The sequence below is a fragment of the Pseudopodoces humilis genome, chromosome 2, assembly GCF_049639895.1.
Source record: "Pseudopodoces humilis isolate 2021_Gansu_Grassland_sample_001 chromosome 2, ASM4963989v1, whole genome shotgun sequence".
Lineage (NCBI taxonomy): Eukaryota > Metazoa > Chordata > Aves > Passeriformes > Paridae > Pseudopodoces > Pseudopodoces humilis.
Window position 1 is genome coordinate 113,115,292 of NC_142201.1, and position 20,293 is coordinate 113,135,584.

Below are 20,293 nucleotides of genomic sequence, written 5' to 3' on the forward strand. Positions count from 1 at the left end.
ACTCCAAACTAATTTCAGCCATTGCAAACCTCTGGCTGGTCTAGGGGAAAGTGTCCCTGAACATGGGAAGGGGTAGGAACAAGGTGGTTTTTAAGGTCCATTTCAGCCAAAACCATTCTGGGATTCCGTGATTATGCACTAAAGGAACTGATCTTTTGTTTCATCAACAAGACTTAAGGGTATTTTTTTTGTCTTTTTGGAAATATGGCCATCATTTTAATTTATTTTTTATTAATTTTTTCCTTCTTTATTCCTCTTTTCCAGTACTGATCTCCTTGTGAGCCACAAACTGGACAAAAAAAGCCCCACAAGGCAGGATTAAAGTGATACCTAAGAAATAGAATTCTCTTTTGTGTGAAACAATGCCCTCTGGAAGGTCCCAGTGTGGGATCTGCCAGTCCACTGGATTTCAGCATTAGTGTGAATGCTGAATCCCATCATGGCAGGTGAGTAACATGCCAAGGCAGTAAGAGTTCTCTTTAAAACATGAAATAAAGCCTATCTTTAATACCCATATTTTAGAGAGCACCCATAACTAACCCTACCCATGGCAGGGTTAGAAGTCAATGGTCTTCAAGGTCCCTCCCCACCCAAACCATTCTGAGATTCCATGACCCAAATTTTCTCTAAATTCCTCAACCAGACTGAAAGGAAGTGGAAAAAGCATAAAACAAACAGGAAAAAAACCCAACCCTGCAATAGACAAGAGGACAAACTCATAAGCAAAAGCCATTAGGGATTTAATAACTAGATACAGGAGATGAGACCTCATTACTGCACTGCCCACACAAGAAAGCTGAAGCTTGATTTAATGAAAGATGACCTGACACAGATTTATTTCCCAGACAAGCCTTTCTCCTGCTCTGGCAGAAGATGTTTATTGTGAGTGTTTGCTGCTATCAATCAGGCCAGCAGCCAGGTTAACTGCTCTTTTTTTTTTTAATATGTAAAGAAGGTGTGCAGCAAAGCAAATGCTTCTTGACTTCACCTCCAGGAGCAGCACAAACCAAAGCTCTTTAGAAACCAGAAGAAACAAAGCCACCCCAAAGAGATGGTGGCAATGTTTGGGTACCTAAGAGAAGATGAAAGGAAGGATTCCAGAATTCCATGAAAACCAGCAGCCAAAATAATGCAATGGCACAACCCAGCCCGAGCAAGGCAAGAATCGCCCTTTTGTTGGTATCTCAAATATATTGAAATATAATCAAAAAAATGTTGTTGGTATCCCAAATATATTTTATTGGTATCTCTGGGGTGTCACTTGACGCTGGGTTCAAGTCCTGCTTTACTTCCACAGCAGTCTGATGCAGAAGAAGTGCCTCAAAACTGCATTTGCTGTACCCACTCCCTGGAGCCTGCCAGGTCCAGCAGCATCCTCGGCACAGGGCTGGGGTCCCCACTCACCATCGGTGCCCCACGGTGCCCCAGGATGGCTGGCTTGGGTCCCAGGGCCTTCTTCTCCATGATGCAGGGGGAGGAGATGGCGAGGGGCACGAGGTAAAGTGCAACTACAGCTGCCAGGTACGCCGTGACCATCAGCATCTGGGAAGCTGGGATGGACAGAGAGACAAAGAGCTGGTGACAATGCTGGCCCTGACCTCCCCACGCCACAGGAGCACAGGCAAGACACCTCTGTTCCCCTCCAGAGGAGACACTGATCTACTGTCAGTGCCTCTAGTCTAAGAGCAGGGCTCTGTATTTAGGGAAAAACATCTTCTACTTAAAAAAAAAAGAATTAAAAAGTCAAGTCCTGAAGGAGGTTTTCACTTCATTTTGTGTTGGGGAAACAGCAAGTTAAGTGAATTGTTTAAACCCCCAGAATGTAGCTCAAAATATTGTTGGCATTTCCACCCTTCGGGTGGGACAGCACCAGATTTTGCCCTGCCTGACAAAAGAAATAATTCACCAGTCACACATAGCTAGAAATAAGCCATGGCACCACATCAGTGCATTTGAAGTTTATATTGCACCACCCACTTCAGCTGGGGCAAAGCCACTTCAGCTGCTTCTGCCTTGAGATTTGCACCAGAAAAATGCAATCATGTTTTCCTGACCAAGCTGGAGATGTTTAAATAAATCCCTGGGCTGTGAGGGAGCTGCAGTGCTTGGGGCCAGATGAGCAGTACTGCCTCCCATGCCACACAATTCCACCTATCCGTGACTTCCCACCAAGCCCAGACTCCCTGGGAATCTTTGGAAGGTGCTGGCAGAGCAACAGAATCACCCCCTGTGCCCCACAGATGTGTGTTCCTTATAAGAAACAACAGGCACCTCTGAACTCCTAAGATCTCTGGAGCCACTTGAAACCACAGATGTTACAGCAAAAGACTTGCTTTTTAAACTTTTTAAAATTATTATTTATTTTGCAAACTCATTAAGGCTTTGGAACTCAAGGGATAACCTCCATTAAAGAAACCAAAAAACCCAACACCCAAACCCCCCTTCCCCCCTCAAAAACAAAACCCAAAACCTCAAAACCAAACCCCTTAAAACAAATATTTGCAGTGGATGCAAGGTAGAGAAGGTGGTGTTGATTTTTTTTAAGGGAAGGACAGAACAGCCCAGCTCTGCTCCTGGCCACAACTGATCTGGTTTCACTCATAAATAGGCTCCTTTTTGCTTCCAGCATCTAACAGGCTCATTCACACACGTCCCCACAAGCCAGAAAGTAACTCCAGGAACTCTGCCAGGGATTTTTTCCTGGGAATGGAGCACTCGAGGAACTCAGTAACACCTTGCTGAGGGACCTCATGCCTCAAAGGTGTCACCAGCACCCAAACCTCCAGGCAGACACAGAATGTGATCCTGACCCACGTCCTGCTCACCCCAGGAGCACCCACACACCAACCAGGCTCTGAAAATTCTGTCTAACCAGAAAAAAAAAAAAAAACATAAAAAAAATTAAAAATAAATTTTTAAAAATAGATTTAAAAATAAAATTTTAAAAAAAGCCAAAATGCCACAAAGAAATGGCAAAAACAGGCTTGCACCAAAGGCCTGCAGCTGCTCCTGGTATTTCCAAAGTATTGAAATCCTATTTTCCATTAAAAGTGACTGTAGGTTCTCACAGATGTTTTGGTTCTTCTGTTTCTAACACCACCATGTCTGCAGCAAAAAGCCTGTAACCTCTTGCAGGTAAAATGCCTTCCACGAGTCTGAAATAATCCTAAAATCAAGAGATACCACTGCTGTTTCTTAAAAACAAACACAAACAATCCAGGAACAGAGAGAGAGAAGGAAAACAGCTTCCTGGCTTAATAAAAAATTAAAAAAAAAAAAAAAAAGGAAAAGGAAAAATGAGAAACAAGGAGGGGAAAAAATGAGAAACAAGGGGGAAGAAACAAGAGGAGCAGCCACTCCCCAGCCTGCAGGGACACAGCAGGTACTCACTGGCTTTCTCTGTCCGTGCAAACTGCCCCGCCACCAACCACGACAGCGCTGTGACAGCTGCCAGGGCTCCTATATGCAAGAAAGGGGCTGTGGCCTGCAGGGCACAAGAACAGGAGAGGAAAATGTGGTTAAAAACACCCCAGCACCTCGGAAATTCGTTGATTTTGCAGGTTTCATTTCCAGGTGGGTTCTGCATCGTTCCTCCATCAGCCTCCTGCAGCTGTTTTGGCCACTGCTTCTCCCAAATCCTGCCGCTGCCTTTGGCATTCAGGCTGCTCTGAAGGGAAAGGAGGAAAGCTCTAACCCCCTTTTAGGGGAATTTCTCCTTCAATTACACAGATATTTGGAAAAAGGGCTGCTGGAGGGCATCCAGAGGAGGCCCCAGAGCTGCTCCAAGGGTTGGAGTTCCTCTGCTCTGGAGCCAGGGAGAGCTGGGGGTGCTCACCTGGAGAAGGCTCCAGGGACAACTTATTGCCGCCTTTTAGGACTTAAAGGGGGTCTGTAAGAAAAATGTGGGCAGACTTTATTAGGGCCAGCTGCAGTAGGACATGAGGGAACAGTTTTAAACTGAAATAGTGTAGGTTCAGACTAAATATAAAGGAAAAAATTCAGAATGAGGGTGGTGAGGCCCTGGCACAGGGTGCCCAGAGCAGCCGTGGCTGCCCCTGGAAGTGTCCAAGGCCAGACTGGACAGGGCTTGGAGCAAGCTGGGATAGTAGAAGGTGTCCCTGCCATGGCAGGGGTGGCACTGGATGGGCTTTGAGGTCCCTTCCAACCCAAACTCTTCTGGAATTCTCTGAACACACTAGCCTTTATCACCAGGGTGCAGCACCATGACACAAAGTTGGAGATGTATCATCTGAGTCATGTCTCTGCTCTCCAACTCCCTGCCTGAATCTTAAAAATACCCCAATAAAATAAAGCACTTCTGAGAAATGTTAGTCACTTGTGTGAATGACATTTCCACCCCCTGGATTTGCATAGATTTGCATACTCCCAAGTACACGTCAGTGGTCACCTCTTAAACAAAATGGGAAAAATATTTTTGGACTTGTTTTTTTGAGGAAGAGGGGGGAAAAGGAACAGAGAGCAGATCTGTAAGAAATTAAGTTTGTAAGTATTTTCCTTTCATACTTCTCTAGCCCTGCAGGATACCACAAGTCTTCCTTAAAACAGTTTTTCCTTTGCCAAGATTTCGGTTTGGGGTGTGACAACCATCAAGATGTAGAGTTTCATCCTACAGCAATAAATAAATCTCATGGAATTCAGCTGCACTGGCCCCTTTGCTCCCCCAGAGAAGCATCCTTGCAGAAAACTTACCTGCAATGAAATAAATACCATCTCCCACTCGTCATCCCAAAGCTGTGCTATCGAGGACATGGTCACCACAGTAGTTATCAAGGTTGTCACCAGGCCAATCTGCAACAGATCAGAGGGTATTTTCAGGGTGGAGGCTGTGGTTATTAGGAAAACTGTATAGGTTGGGAAATGGAGGGAGAAAACCTTTGCATGTAATAAAAGGTCTGAAAAAAGCAGCCTGCAGACTCAGGGGGAAGGAGGCTGGGCTCATGTGCTGTCACCTTGTGCTTTAACAGATGCTGGGGCTGGGGAAGGGACTCTGGATGGGACAGTGGTGGCATTGAGGTGACAGACCAGGACCCAGCCCTTCAGGACCTCCCCTGGCCTCCCTCTCACGTGGAAAGCACTCAGAGGTCCGAGCAAAGCAGTCAAAAAGAAAATGTGACCTCTGTGGTGAAGGTAAAAAGTTCAAGCCATCAAAAAGTGCCACGGAAATAACTCCAGCTGTAAAGACTGAAAATCTGGGCTGGCTGTCTAAAAATAATTCCCCACTCTCTGCCTCTGTCTGGTATTCAGCCTCTGCTGCTCTGCCAGAGCCAAAGGATGCTGCTGCAGATCCAAAATCTGCATGTGAGGCTTGGCAGAAAACTGATCCCCAGAAATGATCAGGTGCTCGGGGCTCCTCTAGGCCAATTTCAGGTTTAATACCTCAGACCAGCAAATAAAATCCCACATTTCCAACATTTCCAGAATCACTTTGGTGCATGTAAACAGGATTCCTCTTGCTAGAGCCCTAATTCCCCCTGCTGTGGCCATCCTGTGTGGCACAGAGGTGTCAGGACACAAATCTCCACTCCTCCCTTCAGCTCCAATTTATTGCTCCTTCTCATCTTCAACTTGGCTTACAACCCTCAGCTCTTTGCACAGAATTACAGGAGAAAATTGGGAGGAACTGTGTGGTTTGCCCATACCAGCCTTTCCCACACACTTTAATCTATATTTGATGTTAATTCAGTATAGTTCAGAGAAAAATTATTAACTTATTCCAGTCGTGTATCTCAACCCCCTAAGGAAGCTGAGGGAGGTGTGGGGAAGGGAACAGGCAGAACAACATTGAGCTGTGATGAAAGGGGGGCTTTTTTGGAAGAAGGGGAGGAAGGGTGGGGGTCCACAGGGTGGAAATGATCTCCACCAACACATCCCTCTTCTGGACTTACTCATCTAAGCCCATCAGCATGTCTGAAAAATACCATTTTCCCTGATGAAGAAACACATGTCAGACTCAAGAGTTGGTAATTTATTTTGCAGCAGCAGTCAGACAGTCCCTGCCCCCTCTCTGATTGCATCCTCTTCCCCTGAGGAAGCATAATTTCTATCATCTCCAAGGAAAAGAAAAACAGCAAAAGGCAGGGTGGGGAAGTCTCTGCTCTCCGTGTCCTGGGAGGTGTTCAGGCTCTGATCCTACAAGACCTCATCATGTGCAGGATTTCAGGAGGGGCTGTGTATTGGCAGGAGTGATCACTTCATTTCCAATTAGCAGACTGCCAGCTACAATGGGATCCTGCCAACCCATTTTCTCTCCCTGCACACCCTTCCCCTCCCCTTCTGTGCTCCAGATCTCTTTTCTGGTGTTTCACAGCAGTGTTTCTTCAAGAGCTTAACACACAAATCTCCTTGGTCCCAGCAAACCTCACCCTGCACGGTGCACACCCTCAGCTCTGACACCTGCATCTTCTCCCAAGGCTTTTCCAGCTGGTCCCTCCAAGCACCCTCTGAACAGCTCCACACCTGCTCAGCCCCTCTGCAGGGCTGGCTGCAGCACAGAAAGGAGCTCCAGGGAGGTTCCCGGAGCAGCTGAGCTGGGACTGGGCTGCTCCAAGCACTGGTGTCTCTCCATCTCCACTGGTGACCTCTCTATCAGCAAGGGCCAAAGGCACTTCACCAAATTCTTTTCCCCCAGGGTTTTTTGATGGCCTCTCCTGAGCAGTGTGCTCATGAGGCCACACATGCACCACGGACATTTCATGCTCTTCCCAAAGACACGGTGACAGCAAGTGCCACCCCCCGCCTGCTCCTCGGGCTCCCGCATTCCCGAGATCCTGCTCCCCTCGGAGCTGAGATTTACCTTGTGCAGCCAGTGCAGGTTCATCTGCTGCCCCACAGCTATGTGACACAGTGCCAGGATCTGGGAGGGACAAACAGAGAGTCAGACAGAGGCTCATCAGCACCCTGAGGAGTTTGAGCATGCCACCAGCCCAGGGGACAGCCAGCAGGAATGGAGGCACCACGGGCCAGCAGATCCTCTCCAGAGGCAAGGATGTGGAGGAAAAGGCTTTGCCCTCCAAGGTGCAGGGAGTTCAGAGTCTGGCCCACAGCTCCTGGGGCTGCAGGAAGCAGTGCCTGTGTGTGGCCACGGAATGGACACCAGCCTGAAGGTCCCAGCACCCTGGGATGAAGGGAAACAGCTGCCAGCTGTGCCCAGAAGTGCAAACTGGGCCATACTATGGGAAACAAGCATGTTTTGTACTTCTGTATTCCTGTATTCTCAGCTGTATTCATCCTCTGAGGGTGTCGTTTACTTTGGATCATCTAGGTCAAAGACCATCAACTTCTTACTTTTAATTTTATGCAACTTACAGGAAAGGGAAAGGGAAAGGGAAAGGGAAAGGGAAAGGGAAAGGGAAAGGGAAAGGGAAAGGGAAAGGGAAAGGGAAAGGGAAAGGGAAAGGGAAAGGGAAAGGGAAAGGGAAAGAGAAAAAGAGAAAAAAAACTTCTGAGGGAAAATTGCTTAACTTGTAGGTGGCCTGAGAATTTTGTGGCCTTTTTAAAGCCAAAACACAAAGCTCAAGAAATGGGATTTCATTCTACTCACCAGTAACATTGTAATGTAGGTGAAGCCAGCAGCAGTTGTTACAAGGATTGGGATGGACCAGTCACTCCAATATCCCATTCGGTTATACAAAAACCTAGAAGACAAGTGGGAAGGACAGATTAAGAAGGGATTCAAGGCCAGAACAGCTTCACTAGGGTTAGACAAGACTTTAGAAACTGATCTTCCAGGACAAGAGATAGGCAGCAAAAAGCACAAGTGACAACCCAGTGCCTTAATCCCTTATGGAAATTAACTGGATAAAGGGAAGCTGAGAAACCCCAGAACCTTTCTTCCAGCTTCTGAGAGTTCTGAGAGTTCTGACCTGGATTCAAATTTTTTTCCACTGGATTTTTAGTAAAACCAAAACAACATCTCTAAAGTGGCGTGGATGAGGGTTGACATTATCTCTATGCAAACCCTTTGGCACAACAAGGACAGGATGGTTCTGGGGTGGAATCAGATCATTCAATGAACTAACCGGGTTCTTTTTTTTGCCTCTTGGTGCCTTTTTTTTGGTTACAACAGACAGAAATGCTGCATTATATAAATGCAGGTCAAAGACTCAATCTCCTCCCCAGCACTCAAATCCAGCATCATTCACCAGCCAGAACCTTCTGGTCTGTTTGGACAAACTCTGGGGAGATTTTTGGGGCTGTCCTGTGCAGAGCCAGGAGTTGGACCCCACGGTATAATTCAGGATACTCTCTGGTTCTAATTCTGTCCAGGAGTAAAGCTCCTCCCTGGGACCTGGAAAGCAAATCCTTGGGCTCAACAGGCATGGCCCAAGTCCAGGTTCTGCTCAGGGAGTCAAAGAGCACAAAACCAGGGATCTGCAGGGATTCAGCCATGCTGTTAGGAAAAGAGAGGGAAGAAAGGGAAGAGGGCTCCTCTGAAGTCTTTGCTGATGCCACCCCCCAGAGCTTCCTCAGCTTTCAGTCCATTTAAGTTTTTGCTCTGATGTCCCTTCAATGCCCTCTGAGAGCACCAGGCCTTTGCTTGATGTGCAAATGATTGTTTCAAAATGCTGGGTCCATGGTAGTTATGAAGCAGATGAGCTTTCTCAAAATCAAGGAGGAAAACATTTGTTACACAGACTTGCATTTATGGTCCTGCTCCAGGAGGAACACAGGCAGCTTCACAAATTACAGCATCCCCCACAGCCTGCCTGAGCTAGAGTGAAGCCTTCTGGTGCAGTACAAACCTTAGACAGGGCAGATCTGAACTATGATGGTAATAATAAAAAGGAAATGCCAGAAGAGGTAAATTTTTATTTTCTTTTTTTTAATTTACTTGAGAGGCACAAAGCCCCTTCACTAGCAGGGACCTCACTGATATTCAGTCTCAAGGGAAAAAAGAAAAAAAAGGTTAAAAGCCTGTGGCAATACATGCTGGGCCACAATTTTGCCTTGTCCTCCTAAAGCTCATTTCAATCCCAGAATAGTCCCTTTGGTCCTTACAAGCTGAAATGACCTAGCTGCTGCCCAAGCTGCCTGACAGACCAGTAAAAAGATGAAAAACCCCCTTGAGGGTGACAGAAAGGAAAGGCCCTCAGAGGTTTGGGTTGAAAAATCTCCTAGAGGGTGGTGCAGAGCTGGAACCAGTCCCAGGGAGGGGGGAAGTCTCCCTCCAGTCTTCCTGCTGACCTGCTGCTGGCAATGGGCCTCCTTCGAGGGGCTGCTTGGACAGACAGCTCTCTTCACCTGCTGGGACAGGCTGGAGGAGCTCAGTGCAGCTGCCTGAACATGACACGAGCTAGGAGAGCCCCCATGATGAGCTCTGGAGGGCAGGGAGAAGCTCAGCAGCTCCTCACACCAACAGCAATTCCTTCTCCCCGTTCCTCTGGAAGGCCCTGGCAGTAGCTCGGTGTGCCATGCCCCGTGCAGAGATGCTGTTTGCCCCAGAGAGCCCTTCCTCTCCTCTGGGGCAGCTCCCAGCTTGCCAATGAACCAGTGGAGCAGAGAGGAAGGCAGCAGGAGCAAGCAGCAAAGAAATCCTGTCCAAAAACATGACCCAGAAGTGACGACGACAGAGGAACAGCAAAGGTGCTGTTTCTAAACACCACGACCTCACTGTGCCTCATCAGCAACAGGTTCACAGCCCTGCTGGGAATAAAATGATGCTTGCAACTCCCTCCCACCCTGTCTGACCCAAAACTGCTGTTTTCACGGAGCCCATGCAGCTGTGCTGCAAGGGAAGAGGGCCAGGCTCAGCCTGCACAGACCCAATGGAAATTATTTCTCCCCCTTGCCTGGAACTGGCATGGCTGTAATTAAAACCTCACCCTGTGTTCTCCTCCTCCTACCCAGCCTTTCCACAGCTGCTTTCCAGAAGCCCTGCTCAACCTCTGGTGCCAGCGTGTGGAGCAGGGATCTAACTGGGGTTACAGCACACACAAAGCACTGACCCACATTCAGCACTCAATGGCAGTGCCTGAAATGCTGTTTTCCATCCAGACAGCCTCTTCCAGACCTGTGGTGCACCAGAGGGACTCCCTTCCCAGCGCTGTGCACAATCCAGATGTGCCTCCAGCACCCTGGGTTGCATGGCAGGGACAGGGCTTCGGGCTGCAGGTGACATCTGGACGTGTTCAATCACAAATGCCTCTTGCATCCAGAGCAGACCTGCACATCTTCTCCCACTCCTGCAGAAGTATTTGGGGACCCAAAACTTGGCAGCACTGCAGATGCAGTGCCCATTCACAGCATTCCCAGGGCTTTCCTTCATTTCTGAAGGGCTGTTTTTAGCCCTTTCACAACTTTGAGCTCAGACAGAGTTGGTTTTGCACTGGGGCGGACTTGGAGCAAACACATCCTTTACTGAGGGTACAAACTGAAGAAGAGAAGGGTTCCAAAATACCACTTTAATACCACAAAATACCACTTTTAAAAAGGCATTTTTATCGTGCTGCTGTTACAAATAATCCAAAGCCATGGTGATGGTTTCACTTCTCACAGTGTGGGTGTGAGCAAAGAGAAAAGACCCATTTCCTCCTGGGAGGAGCCAGCTCATATCACCATGTTGGTAAACACTCACACAGCTCCAGCATCTAAAGCAGATGATTTATTTAAGGGATCAGCTCCCCACTGTGTTTTAAAATGCACTTTACATCTTATGTTTGACAAGAAGTTGATGTCAAAGCAGTTTGGTTAGAAGACAGCCCAAGGTGCTGTCAAAATGTTTTAAGATGCTGCAGATAATAAAAGGGAGAATAATTTCCAGCACTGGAGGCAGCTGGCAACACCCTAAATTCCAGCACATCCCACTGCAAAGCTCCTTTTCAGCTCATTCCAACTTTGTATAATATTTTCCACACCCATGTGCTTCAGGCTGAATTTTTGCCATGGGTATTTTGTGGAATAGCTGCAGCCAAATTGCTCAGTCACTTTCAAATCCAGCCAACCATAAAGATAAACAAACAAAAACCCAGCTACGAAGCGAAGGCCACGTTACATCTGCACATAGATCAGGCAGAAGCAGCTCTCCTTGAGTCCCACTTCCCACCCCATCTTCCCTTTATCATCATTACAATTCTATCCAAAGGATCCAGATGAATCCAAAGCTGTGTCAAAAGCAGGTGCACGGTGGCGACCAAATTTCCAGAGGGAAGCTCTACTCACCAGTTGATTTCATTGTAGTCATTGTGAACTTCCCACCAGAAGTAAAACCAGACCAGGGTGAGGAAGAAGGATGAGGTGAGGATGAGGAACCAGAGGCGCTCCCACTGCAGAGGGAAAGAAAAGTCAGTGTCAACAGGATCCTGTTTGATCCCAGCTGTTGAGACTAAGTGGAGCAAAGAGGCATTTCCAAAGGCAGACTTCACACCTTTGCTCCCTGGGAGATGCAACTCTGTTCCCCAGGTCTGGGCAGAGGGGGCACTTATGTAGATTCATCTTATGGAGGGCTGGAAGAGGGGACATTTCCAGATGTGGAGCTGGGGGTTTTGTTTGGTGAGGGTTTTTTCTGGGTGGGGGATTTCTGAGGCAATTGTTTAATTAATTTTCCATTCTCCTGCGTATTCCCCTCCCCCTTGGGCTCAGCCTAAATGACCGAGTAGTTACCACGTGGTGAAGATTACACAGAGGATTAGGGATGTTCCTACTCCTTATTCCTTCCCCTGAGGTGCTCAGATCCTGCAGAGCCAAACCACCCATCCCCATCCTTTTTTCCTCCCACCACCACCAGGTATTTTTAGTGTTTTGCAAACAGACCACACCAGCACCAACATTCAGCTTCCATTTCAAATTCTACTCAACGCACACAAAGGAAATCCCTCAAATAAATCTGTTCAGAGCCCCTGCTCCAATACCACAGGTAAAATCCTAAGCCACAAGGACATCAATCTGTGTCTTCAAACTGTCTCTCACCATTTCCATGGGCTCCTGGTTGGTTTTACTCCCCGGCCTTAAACACACGAGTTTTCATTTCAACAAGGAAAACACTGAAATAAATTCTGCGTGGAAAATATTCCAACAAATCCTCTCTTCCCACAATGAGCAAGGAAAGATGAAGACTGGAAAAGACTATGAGCAACTCCACCAGCATAATCCCTTTCCAGACCCTGAGCACACATTGGTTTTTTTTTGGAAAATGTTTTTTTTTTCTCTGGTGAACTCTCTTGGCTTTTTAATGATGCAAAACAATGTAACCAATATAGTGACAATAGAAAAACTAAAAACTACTAGGTTTTGCCTCCTTGTCCATGCTAAGGGCTGGAGTTATCTACTGAACTGTGTGTTGAGTATTTTTTATTATGCATCACCCTGGATACCAATCCTGTGATACAGCTCCACCTTGTATCCTCCATCATAGAAAAAAACAAAAAATCCAAAATAAAGCAATAAAAAGGGCTGGAACTATTTCATTTTGGCTGTGCCAGAAATGATGTTTTCTGCTAGAAATTCCAAATTCTTGGCTGTATCAGCCAAATGAAGACACCCAATTTTGCCCAGAGAAGCTGTGGCTGCCCCTGGACCCCTAAGGTGTTCCAAAGGCTGGACAGGGCTTGGAGCAGCCTGGGACAGTGGAAGGTGTCCCTGCCCATGATGGGGGGCACTGGGTGGGCTTCAAGGTCCCTTCCAACCCAAACCATTCCTCTCCTCCTGGATGCCTTCCAGTCTGTACATCTCCAGGATGTCAAACCTCAATTTCCCCACTGTTTGTTGGGATTTTCTCTCCCCCTCTCCATCTGGGTCCAACGCCTCCTTGCACATATAAGTTAAACATGGGTTATATTCCCACATATATTTGGGGTTTTCCAAGGCAAGTGAGGTTTTAGGTACCTTTTACGCTGAAGACCAACACTGCTACAAAAATCCCACCCTCCAACTCTTTAAAGGTCAGTCTGGGCTGAGCTTTGCTGATATTCATGCACTGGATGACACTGATTTGATAAACAAGCCAAGGAAAACATTTTAAAACCTTTGAGCTTTTCCCCCCATATAAATATAAACATCATTCCCCCCCATCATTATTTACATGCAAGCAGCAGAGCTTGTGGCAAGCTCTCCAAAAGCTATTTTGGGTCTGTCCTTGAGGGTGCCCTTGCCATGCCTTGCTGGTTTTGTGAAAACCCAGGCAAATTCTTCTATCTCAAGGCATCCTTCAGTGAGTTCACACACAGTTCTCGGGGGCCTTTCAGAAAAACACAGAATATTTGATCTTTTAAGGTCCCTTCCAACCATTCTCTAATTCAGTGAGCAACAGACACAATCAGAAGGCACCCAAAAGGAAATTAATGAAGACAGAGACATTTTACCAGGTTGCAGTTTGCCAGATCTTTAAATTTTCATTATAAATCACAGAATCCTTAATAATAAATAAATAAATCAGTGTTTCACACACATTCTCCACCACCTTTGCACATCCCCAGTCCCCACCCCACGCCAGGTAGGAAAAAAAACAACTCCAGGTTTAGAGGTTTTGGGAAAAAAACCCAAACCACATATTAAAGGAATTTGCCACAGGAAAGCCAACATTTGATTCATCTGTGACACTGGCTCACAGATTTTATCCACTCTCCTGCTGGAAATATTTCATCTGGTTTAAAAGAGCACTGAAATTCATACCACAGGGGACAGATTTTCCAGTTTAGGGATTAATTTTGGTGAACTGAAGTCCCTGCCAGTCTCTTTTGCTGCAACTCCCCAAGCCAGACAAAGCATTACTTACTGCAGTGGCACAGGAAAGCAGAGAGGCTCAGGAAGCCTCTCTTCATTTTATTTATTTTGGGATCTGTAGGAGATGTTATGAGGTTTAACTCTACACACACTCCCACCAACCCATCCTACAAGGACTTTCTCAATTCAGTCAAACCTCCTATATTAGAAACAGGAATTTCTCACCTATTTCATTCCAGATGATCACACATATGCCAGGAGACACCTCCCAGCGTGGTACCATTTGTGAGCTAAAGAAATCCTTTGACCAGGAAATCCAGGCTTTCTTAAAAAAAGTTTCTTTAGAGGAGGTTCCCTAGAAATTGATCCTCTTGCCAAAACCAGCCTGCAGGGCCAATGCAGGTTCAGCCTCTGCCCCTGAGCTGAGGTGAGAGCCCACCTGCAGAGCTGCCCCAGCCCTGGGGCCAGCAGCACAAGGAGCTGGAGCTGCTGCAGAGAGTCCAGAGGAGGCCCTGGAGCTGCTCCAGGGCTGGAGCCCCTCTGCTCTGGAGCCAGGCTGGGAGAGCTGGGGGTGCTCACCTGGAGAGGAGAAGGCTCCAGGGAGAGCTCAGAGCCCCTTGCATGGCCTGAAGGGGCTCCAGGAGAGCTGGAGAGGGACTGGGGACAAGGCATGGAGGGACAGGACACAGGGAATGGCTTCCCAGTGCCAGAGGGCAGGGATGGATGGGATATTGGGGAAGGAATTGTTCACTGTGAGGGTGGTGAGGCCCTGGCACAGGGTGCCCAGAGCAGCTGTGGCTGCTCCTGGATCCCTGGAAGTGTCCAAGGCCAGGCTGGACAGAACTTGGAGCAAGCTGGGATAGTGGAAAGTGTTTCTGCCATGGCAGGGGTGTCACTGGATGAGGATTTTGAAGGTCCCTCTCAACCCCAAACCACTCTACAAATCCATAATTTGTCTGCCAGACCTATTCCCTGAGGAACTCCCTGCTGAACACAGCACAATTCTAGAAAATTCCAAAGAAGCCATGCTCTTATCCATTTGATATCCACTCGATGATTCCGTGTCAAGCCTTTAAATCATTAAATTTCCCATTTTCCTCCCAAAAAGCATATCAGCAGCATATCAGGATTCAGAGTGTGATTTAAACTGAGAACAGATAATCAACACTTAAGATGTTAAAAATCAAGACTGCCCATGGTGAGACTGCATTGATCTGAAGTGGTTATCACTGCATTTACACGTGCCCCTCTTCCTGAGGTTTCAATATTTTAATAGGATTATCAATCATAGGATTAAAAAGGCTGGAAAAGAACTCTAAGATCATTGAGCTCAACCATGTAATTAATATTCTCCATATTATATATCAAGAGTAATATAATTAATATTTACATAGTGCTAGGATATATAAATAAATTCAATATATTTATAATTTACATTGATTTACATTACATAATTAAGCTGGCTCTATCAGAAGTCTGTCCCAAACCCTGCCTGAGGGGTTCAACATGTGAAACCCTATTAAATTCTGTATTTACTAGCACATATAGTCCCCAAGGCTGTTGAAATGCTGCACACCATGAGCTCAGCTGCTCCCTCGCACTTCCTTTGGACCCAGTTGGGAAGCAGGGGCAGTACAACACTCTTGGCTCAATGTCTGCTCCATGAAAGCCAAGAAAATCCAGGGCCAGAGCCAGCTGATTGCCTGACAGCCCATGGAGTCAACATGGATTTTGCTCCGGAGAAGCTGCCGGAGTCACCCCAGTTGACGCCAGTCCTGAAATGCCATCCTGCACCTGTGCTGCCTGCTGGAGTCCTTGTCAGCTCATCCCAAGCAGGATTACATCCCTGAGATCCACCTACGCCTCCCAGCCTTGGGATGAAACAGCAGAACCCCTTCCTGAGCAAACCCCCGCCCCCAGCATCCTCCCTGGCAGCCAGAGCCCACAGAGAGCTGCAGAAGGAACTGGAAAGAGAGAAGCCTGCTTTGAACTGGGAATGGGCCTGAGGAAATGAGATGCTGGATGGATTAGGGCTCCATCCCACAGCGATGAGCTCCCAGTGAACATTCCTTCAGCGTGGGTGAAGCTGGGTCCCTTCCAAGCTGTGCCCCCACAGGAGCTTTCCTGTGAAGGAACTCAAACGGCACCGCCGGAGCGTGCTGCAGGTCATCCCAGCACAGCTCAGATGGGAACAGATGGATTTTACATTCCCTCCTGGGTGAGGATTGCACTGGGCTCACATCAAACCTTCTCTGCCCAAAGCTCTCCCAGAGCAGCTGAAACCACAGCAGAGCCCATCTAAAGATTCCACCCAAAGATTCCACCCAAAGATTCCACCCAAAGATTCCACCCAGAAATTCCACCCAGAAATTCCACCAAAAGATTCCACAATTCCACCCAAAGATTCCACCCAAAGATTCCACCTTAAACAGAGGGAGAAGGTTGTGGGTGCTTGGAATTGAGGAGATCCACCTAAGAGCAGATGGATCTTCCAGGTTTAAAAGACATTTTCTTTAAAGGACTGAGAAGCAGAGAACATCAACAGCTTGGAGCGACCTGGTGGAAGGTGTTCCTGCCCATGGCAAGAGCTGGAACAAGATGATCCCTAAAATCTCTTCCCAAACCATTCCATGGTTCTGTGAACTCTACAAGGAGCCACCGCTGAGACTGGGCAGAGGACACGACCTGAAGTTGTGTAAAAGTCAGATGAGTGCAGCAATTGAGGCACATTTTTTATTAAAAAAAAAAAAAAAAAAGAAAAAAAAAGAAAAAAAAAGAAAAAAAAAAAAGAGGAAAAAGGGGAAAGAAGAGGGAAAAATATTTTCTTAAAAAGGGAAAAAACTGGAAAAAAAAATAAAAGAAAAATGGGGGGGAAAGGGGGGGAGGAAGGAGACAGCCCTTTTGTTTCTGGAGCTGCCAGACATCCACCACGAAGAAGGCTCTTTTTCAAGCCAAAGTGCCTCTGGGAATTCATGGCTTCCAGTCCCTGTGGAGGACCCTACCCATCCTCTGTCTCCTGAGCACAGTGAACCTCCTGTTCATTCATTAAAATAATTAAATAACTAAAGAAAAATCTAACTAGAACAGGAAGAAGCTTTTAAACAATGTCTTACCCCTCCTCTCCCCCTTCTTTTTTCTTTTAATCAGAAGAACTCCAGTTTTGAAAAACAGAAGCCTTTTAGTGAAAATCTAATATTTTAAAGCAATTTCTTGCTGAAGGGCATCTTGGCTCAAAGATGGAATTTCTGCGGGGGGGAAACTGGAAGGAGCTTGAGCCCTCCCAAAAATCTGGCAGCACAATGGGCAGGGCACACACAAGTGGATGGTAAACAGCAGCACATGGATCTGACCACACAAACAAAATCCAGTGTGGGAATCTTCCTCCAGCTCCACGCTGTAAATCTTCCTGCTAGAAGTTTTACATGCAAACAACATTAATCCCTAAATATCCACCAGCTCAGGCACCTGCCTTCAGCAAATTAATGGGTTTTTTTTGAGGGATCAGGGCCACGCAGACCTGAACAATTGCTCTCTACCTTAGGATCAAATCCAAGAGCTGGAGGCAGACTGGAGCACCACCACCATCACTCAAGTGTGCTTTCAGACAGTTTTAATTCACTCCTGGATCCAACAAAGGGTTTATTAAGGAGTCTGCACTCCACTGTTTTCTGGTATTTTCAAGAATCAATTTGCTGCAGGCATTTATCAGTATTGGCTTGGAGAGGAGAGGAGGAGAGCTAACATTTATCCAGCAAATACAAAGGAAAAACTGACAGCAGAATTCCTCATTCTGGGATTACCCAATCGGACCCCATCCAAACAAACAAAGTATTATCTTCAAGCAAGTTATTAAATCATCTCTGAGGATGAAAGATGACTCCATCTCCCAATGGCACCAGAAACTGAGGATCACCAAGAACAAGTGTTATCTGGAGAGTTTTGTCAATAGGAACACTTCATTTCCTAAGGAGAAGTTAAAACTTTCATTATAAACTTTCAGTATGTGAATGCAGAATCCTTAAAGTAGTGGTTTGTTCTGAATTCCCACCCTCCTCTGGATTCTGCTCCAGGGTTTCACCACCACCCTCAAGGGGAGAAATTTCCCTTCTGTGCAGCTGGAATTTCTCCTGATGCAGGTTGTGCCCATTGCCTCTTGCCAAGGGCCATCTAGGCTCAAGCTCTCAAGGCCAGGTTGGACAGGGCTTGGAGCAACCTGGTCCAGTGGAAGTGTCCCTGCCATGGCAGAGGCCTGGATCAGGATGATTTGGTCCCTTCCAGCACCAAAATATTATCATTCTGTGACCTTCTCTACTCTTTCCTCAGTTGCTGAGAGCAGTAAAATCCTCTCTTCCCACCTCCAGCAGCACAACCCCAGCTCTCAGCCCCCCCTCCTCTGCTCCTGGCTCCTGTTCCAAACACTTTGGTGGGTTCACTTCTGTCTGTTCTAAGCCTGCCACGGTTATAGGGAGCCCTCAGTGCTCAGATGTGTTCCCTCAAGGAAAACTCACATTCAGAATTGTTACAGCCCAGGGTGCAATCAGCCTTCACTGCCAGAAGCACATCCAGCAGCTCCACCTCGCACTGCAGAGGGACAGAACTAATGGAAAGCACCTTGCACTCCAAGAATTTGAAGCATTTAAGGGAGCAGATCAATAACCTTGAGTAGCAAATGTTGGCCTAACAGACCTCACACACATCCGGGCAGAACTGAGGCGCCTGGGCTGAAATTCCCTGCCTTGCAGAGGGATCAGCCTTTCATCCCTGTCTTGGACTGAAGATTCAGGAATCAAGAGAGCAGGAGGAGCCTGCAAGACTCCACAGTGCATCAGGCAGCTCCCACAGGACTCTGTAATCTGCCCAAAGGCTTTGTTTCCTCTCCATCCAACAATCGCTGCCATCTGCTGCAAAGCTCTGCTTGAACTCCTCCTCCACCTCTTGCTTTTCACTCCTCATCCTCAACTTTCTGTCTTCCCCCTGGTCTTGGCTTAGTACTTCAAATTTCCTAAGGAATGGGGCTTTCCCCAGTTGCTATAGCCCTCTCCAGGCAGGAGATGGAGTGACTGGAAAGATAAATTTGGGCGCACAATCAACCTGAACCAGTCTGGTCGCTTCAGAAACCCTGCCAAGGTTTTTTACTCCTTGTTAACCCCCGTGGTCTTGCCACCCTGTGCACCGGCCAATCATTATAGAAATGGGAAGAAAAAAGAAGAAATCAGTTCTGACAGACAATGGGTCTGAAGCAAGGAGCAAAGAAAAGAAAACCTTGCTGCTCTGGCTGCTGATGCTTCAACACTTAACCAGATGTTTCCTAGAGCAAGGCACTGCATATCTCAGGCACATCTTATTTGATTATTGCAAAGACTGGGCTAATAGCTCTCTGCACACCTTGTTAGAAAAGGCCATGAATGAGATTTCTGAGCTGTGACACGCTCCATTTACAATTCCATTTAGCAGGTCACAGAAAGTGGCGGAGAACATATTCCTGAAATATGTGTTCCTGCTGGGTCTGCTGGAGCTGAACTGCAGCTCAACAGATGCAACTACAAGAGAGCCAAATCTCTAAAAATATCATTGCTACACTTTGTAAAACACCTCCAGCTCCCAGCCTCCAAACACACAACCAGGAAGGGTAGGGCTGATTCCCTCCAGGCTCCAGGGCTGGCGAAGCTGGGAGCAGTGGGGCAGTTTTCCTTGCCTAAACAGCAAGGAGAGGGAAAAAGGGATCCAAACTGAGGGATACCCCACGCCTGCTGCCCCTCCCTCCCCACACACTCTGCCAGAGGACCAGCTTCTCTCTAGGTGTCCATCACCCAACACAGGCAGCATTTCACTGTATCCACAGCATCCAGCACAAAAAGCACTGGCAGCCCTCAATGGCACCGAGATGGGAATTCCTGTGTTGTTCCAGACACGGAGCACAGCAGGAGCCAGGGCTCTTTCTGGCTATTAGAGGCCCCTGGGGACTTTCAGCAGCAATAATCACGTCCTGGGCCAGCCCTGCCTCCTGAAATTATGTCCTCCTTCCTTCATTCAAGGCAGAGGTAAACAAAAATCCCTGAGGGAGCCTCTGATTCATGAGGAAACAGAAGAGAGTGATAGGGGATCCCTATCTATCCCCCACAGCATGATTTACTCTACTTGCCCAGCTCCTGATAACTTGTTTTTAACCCACTGGATTTTGCCCAGCCAGCATAACCAGTGCTTCTGAACAAACTCATGGAGTGAGTTTCCAATATTCCAAACCTATTCCTGATACTAACAGGGCACTATAACCTCCTTTTTTACCAAAAACTTTCACACTTGGAGACCAAGGGAAGACAGCTATTTTTTCCAGACTAAATAGGTCCAGGTTTTTCAGTCTTTACTGATGAGCCTCATCTAGGGAAGACAAAAAAAAAAAGCCACAGCCCATGGTTCTTGCAGAGACCAACTGGCTGAGGCCCAAGGCTTGCCTGAAGTGGGGCACCTTGCTGGGCACAGCATCCCTGCTGAGCTCTCATCAGCATCAAGCAGCAGGAGGATTTCATCCTCAGAGCCTCCTGAGGGTGTTATTCCTGCTAACTCATGCCAGCCTCCTGACAGTCCTTTGCACAGGCACATGATGTGGTCGACTTGC

At 47.2% G+C, this 20,293-nt stretch overlaps 1 protein-coding gene across 11 annotated transcripts in view; it reads right to left on the reverse strand.

Annotated features, from left to right (window-relative positions):
- The window catches only part of GDPD5 (glycerophosphodiester phosphodiesterase domain containing 5), a 102,307-nt gene that overhangs the window by 16,510 nt on the left and 65,504 nt on the right, over positions 1-20,293 (reverse strand). For all 11 annotated transcript variants that reach the window (XM_088051749.1, XM_088051753.1, XM_088051746.1 and 8 more), the window contains exons 3-8: positions 11,179-11,282; positions 7,562-7,655; positions 6,815-6,874; positions 4,711-4,809; positions 3,391-3,484; positions 1,405-1,550 (exon numbers count right to left, since the gene is read on the reverse strand). In XM_088051749.1, coding sequence (XP_087907875.1) covers positions 1,405-1,550; positions 3,391-3,484; positions 4,711-4,809; positions 6,815-6,874; positions 7,562-7,655; positions 11,179-11,282 — 597 coding nt within the window. The remainder of the gene's footprint in view (positions 1-1,404; positions 1,551-3,390; positions 3,485-4,710; positions 4,810-6,814; positions 6,875-7,561; positions 7,656-11,178; positions 11,283-20,293) is intronic.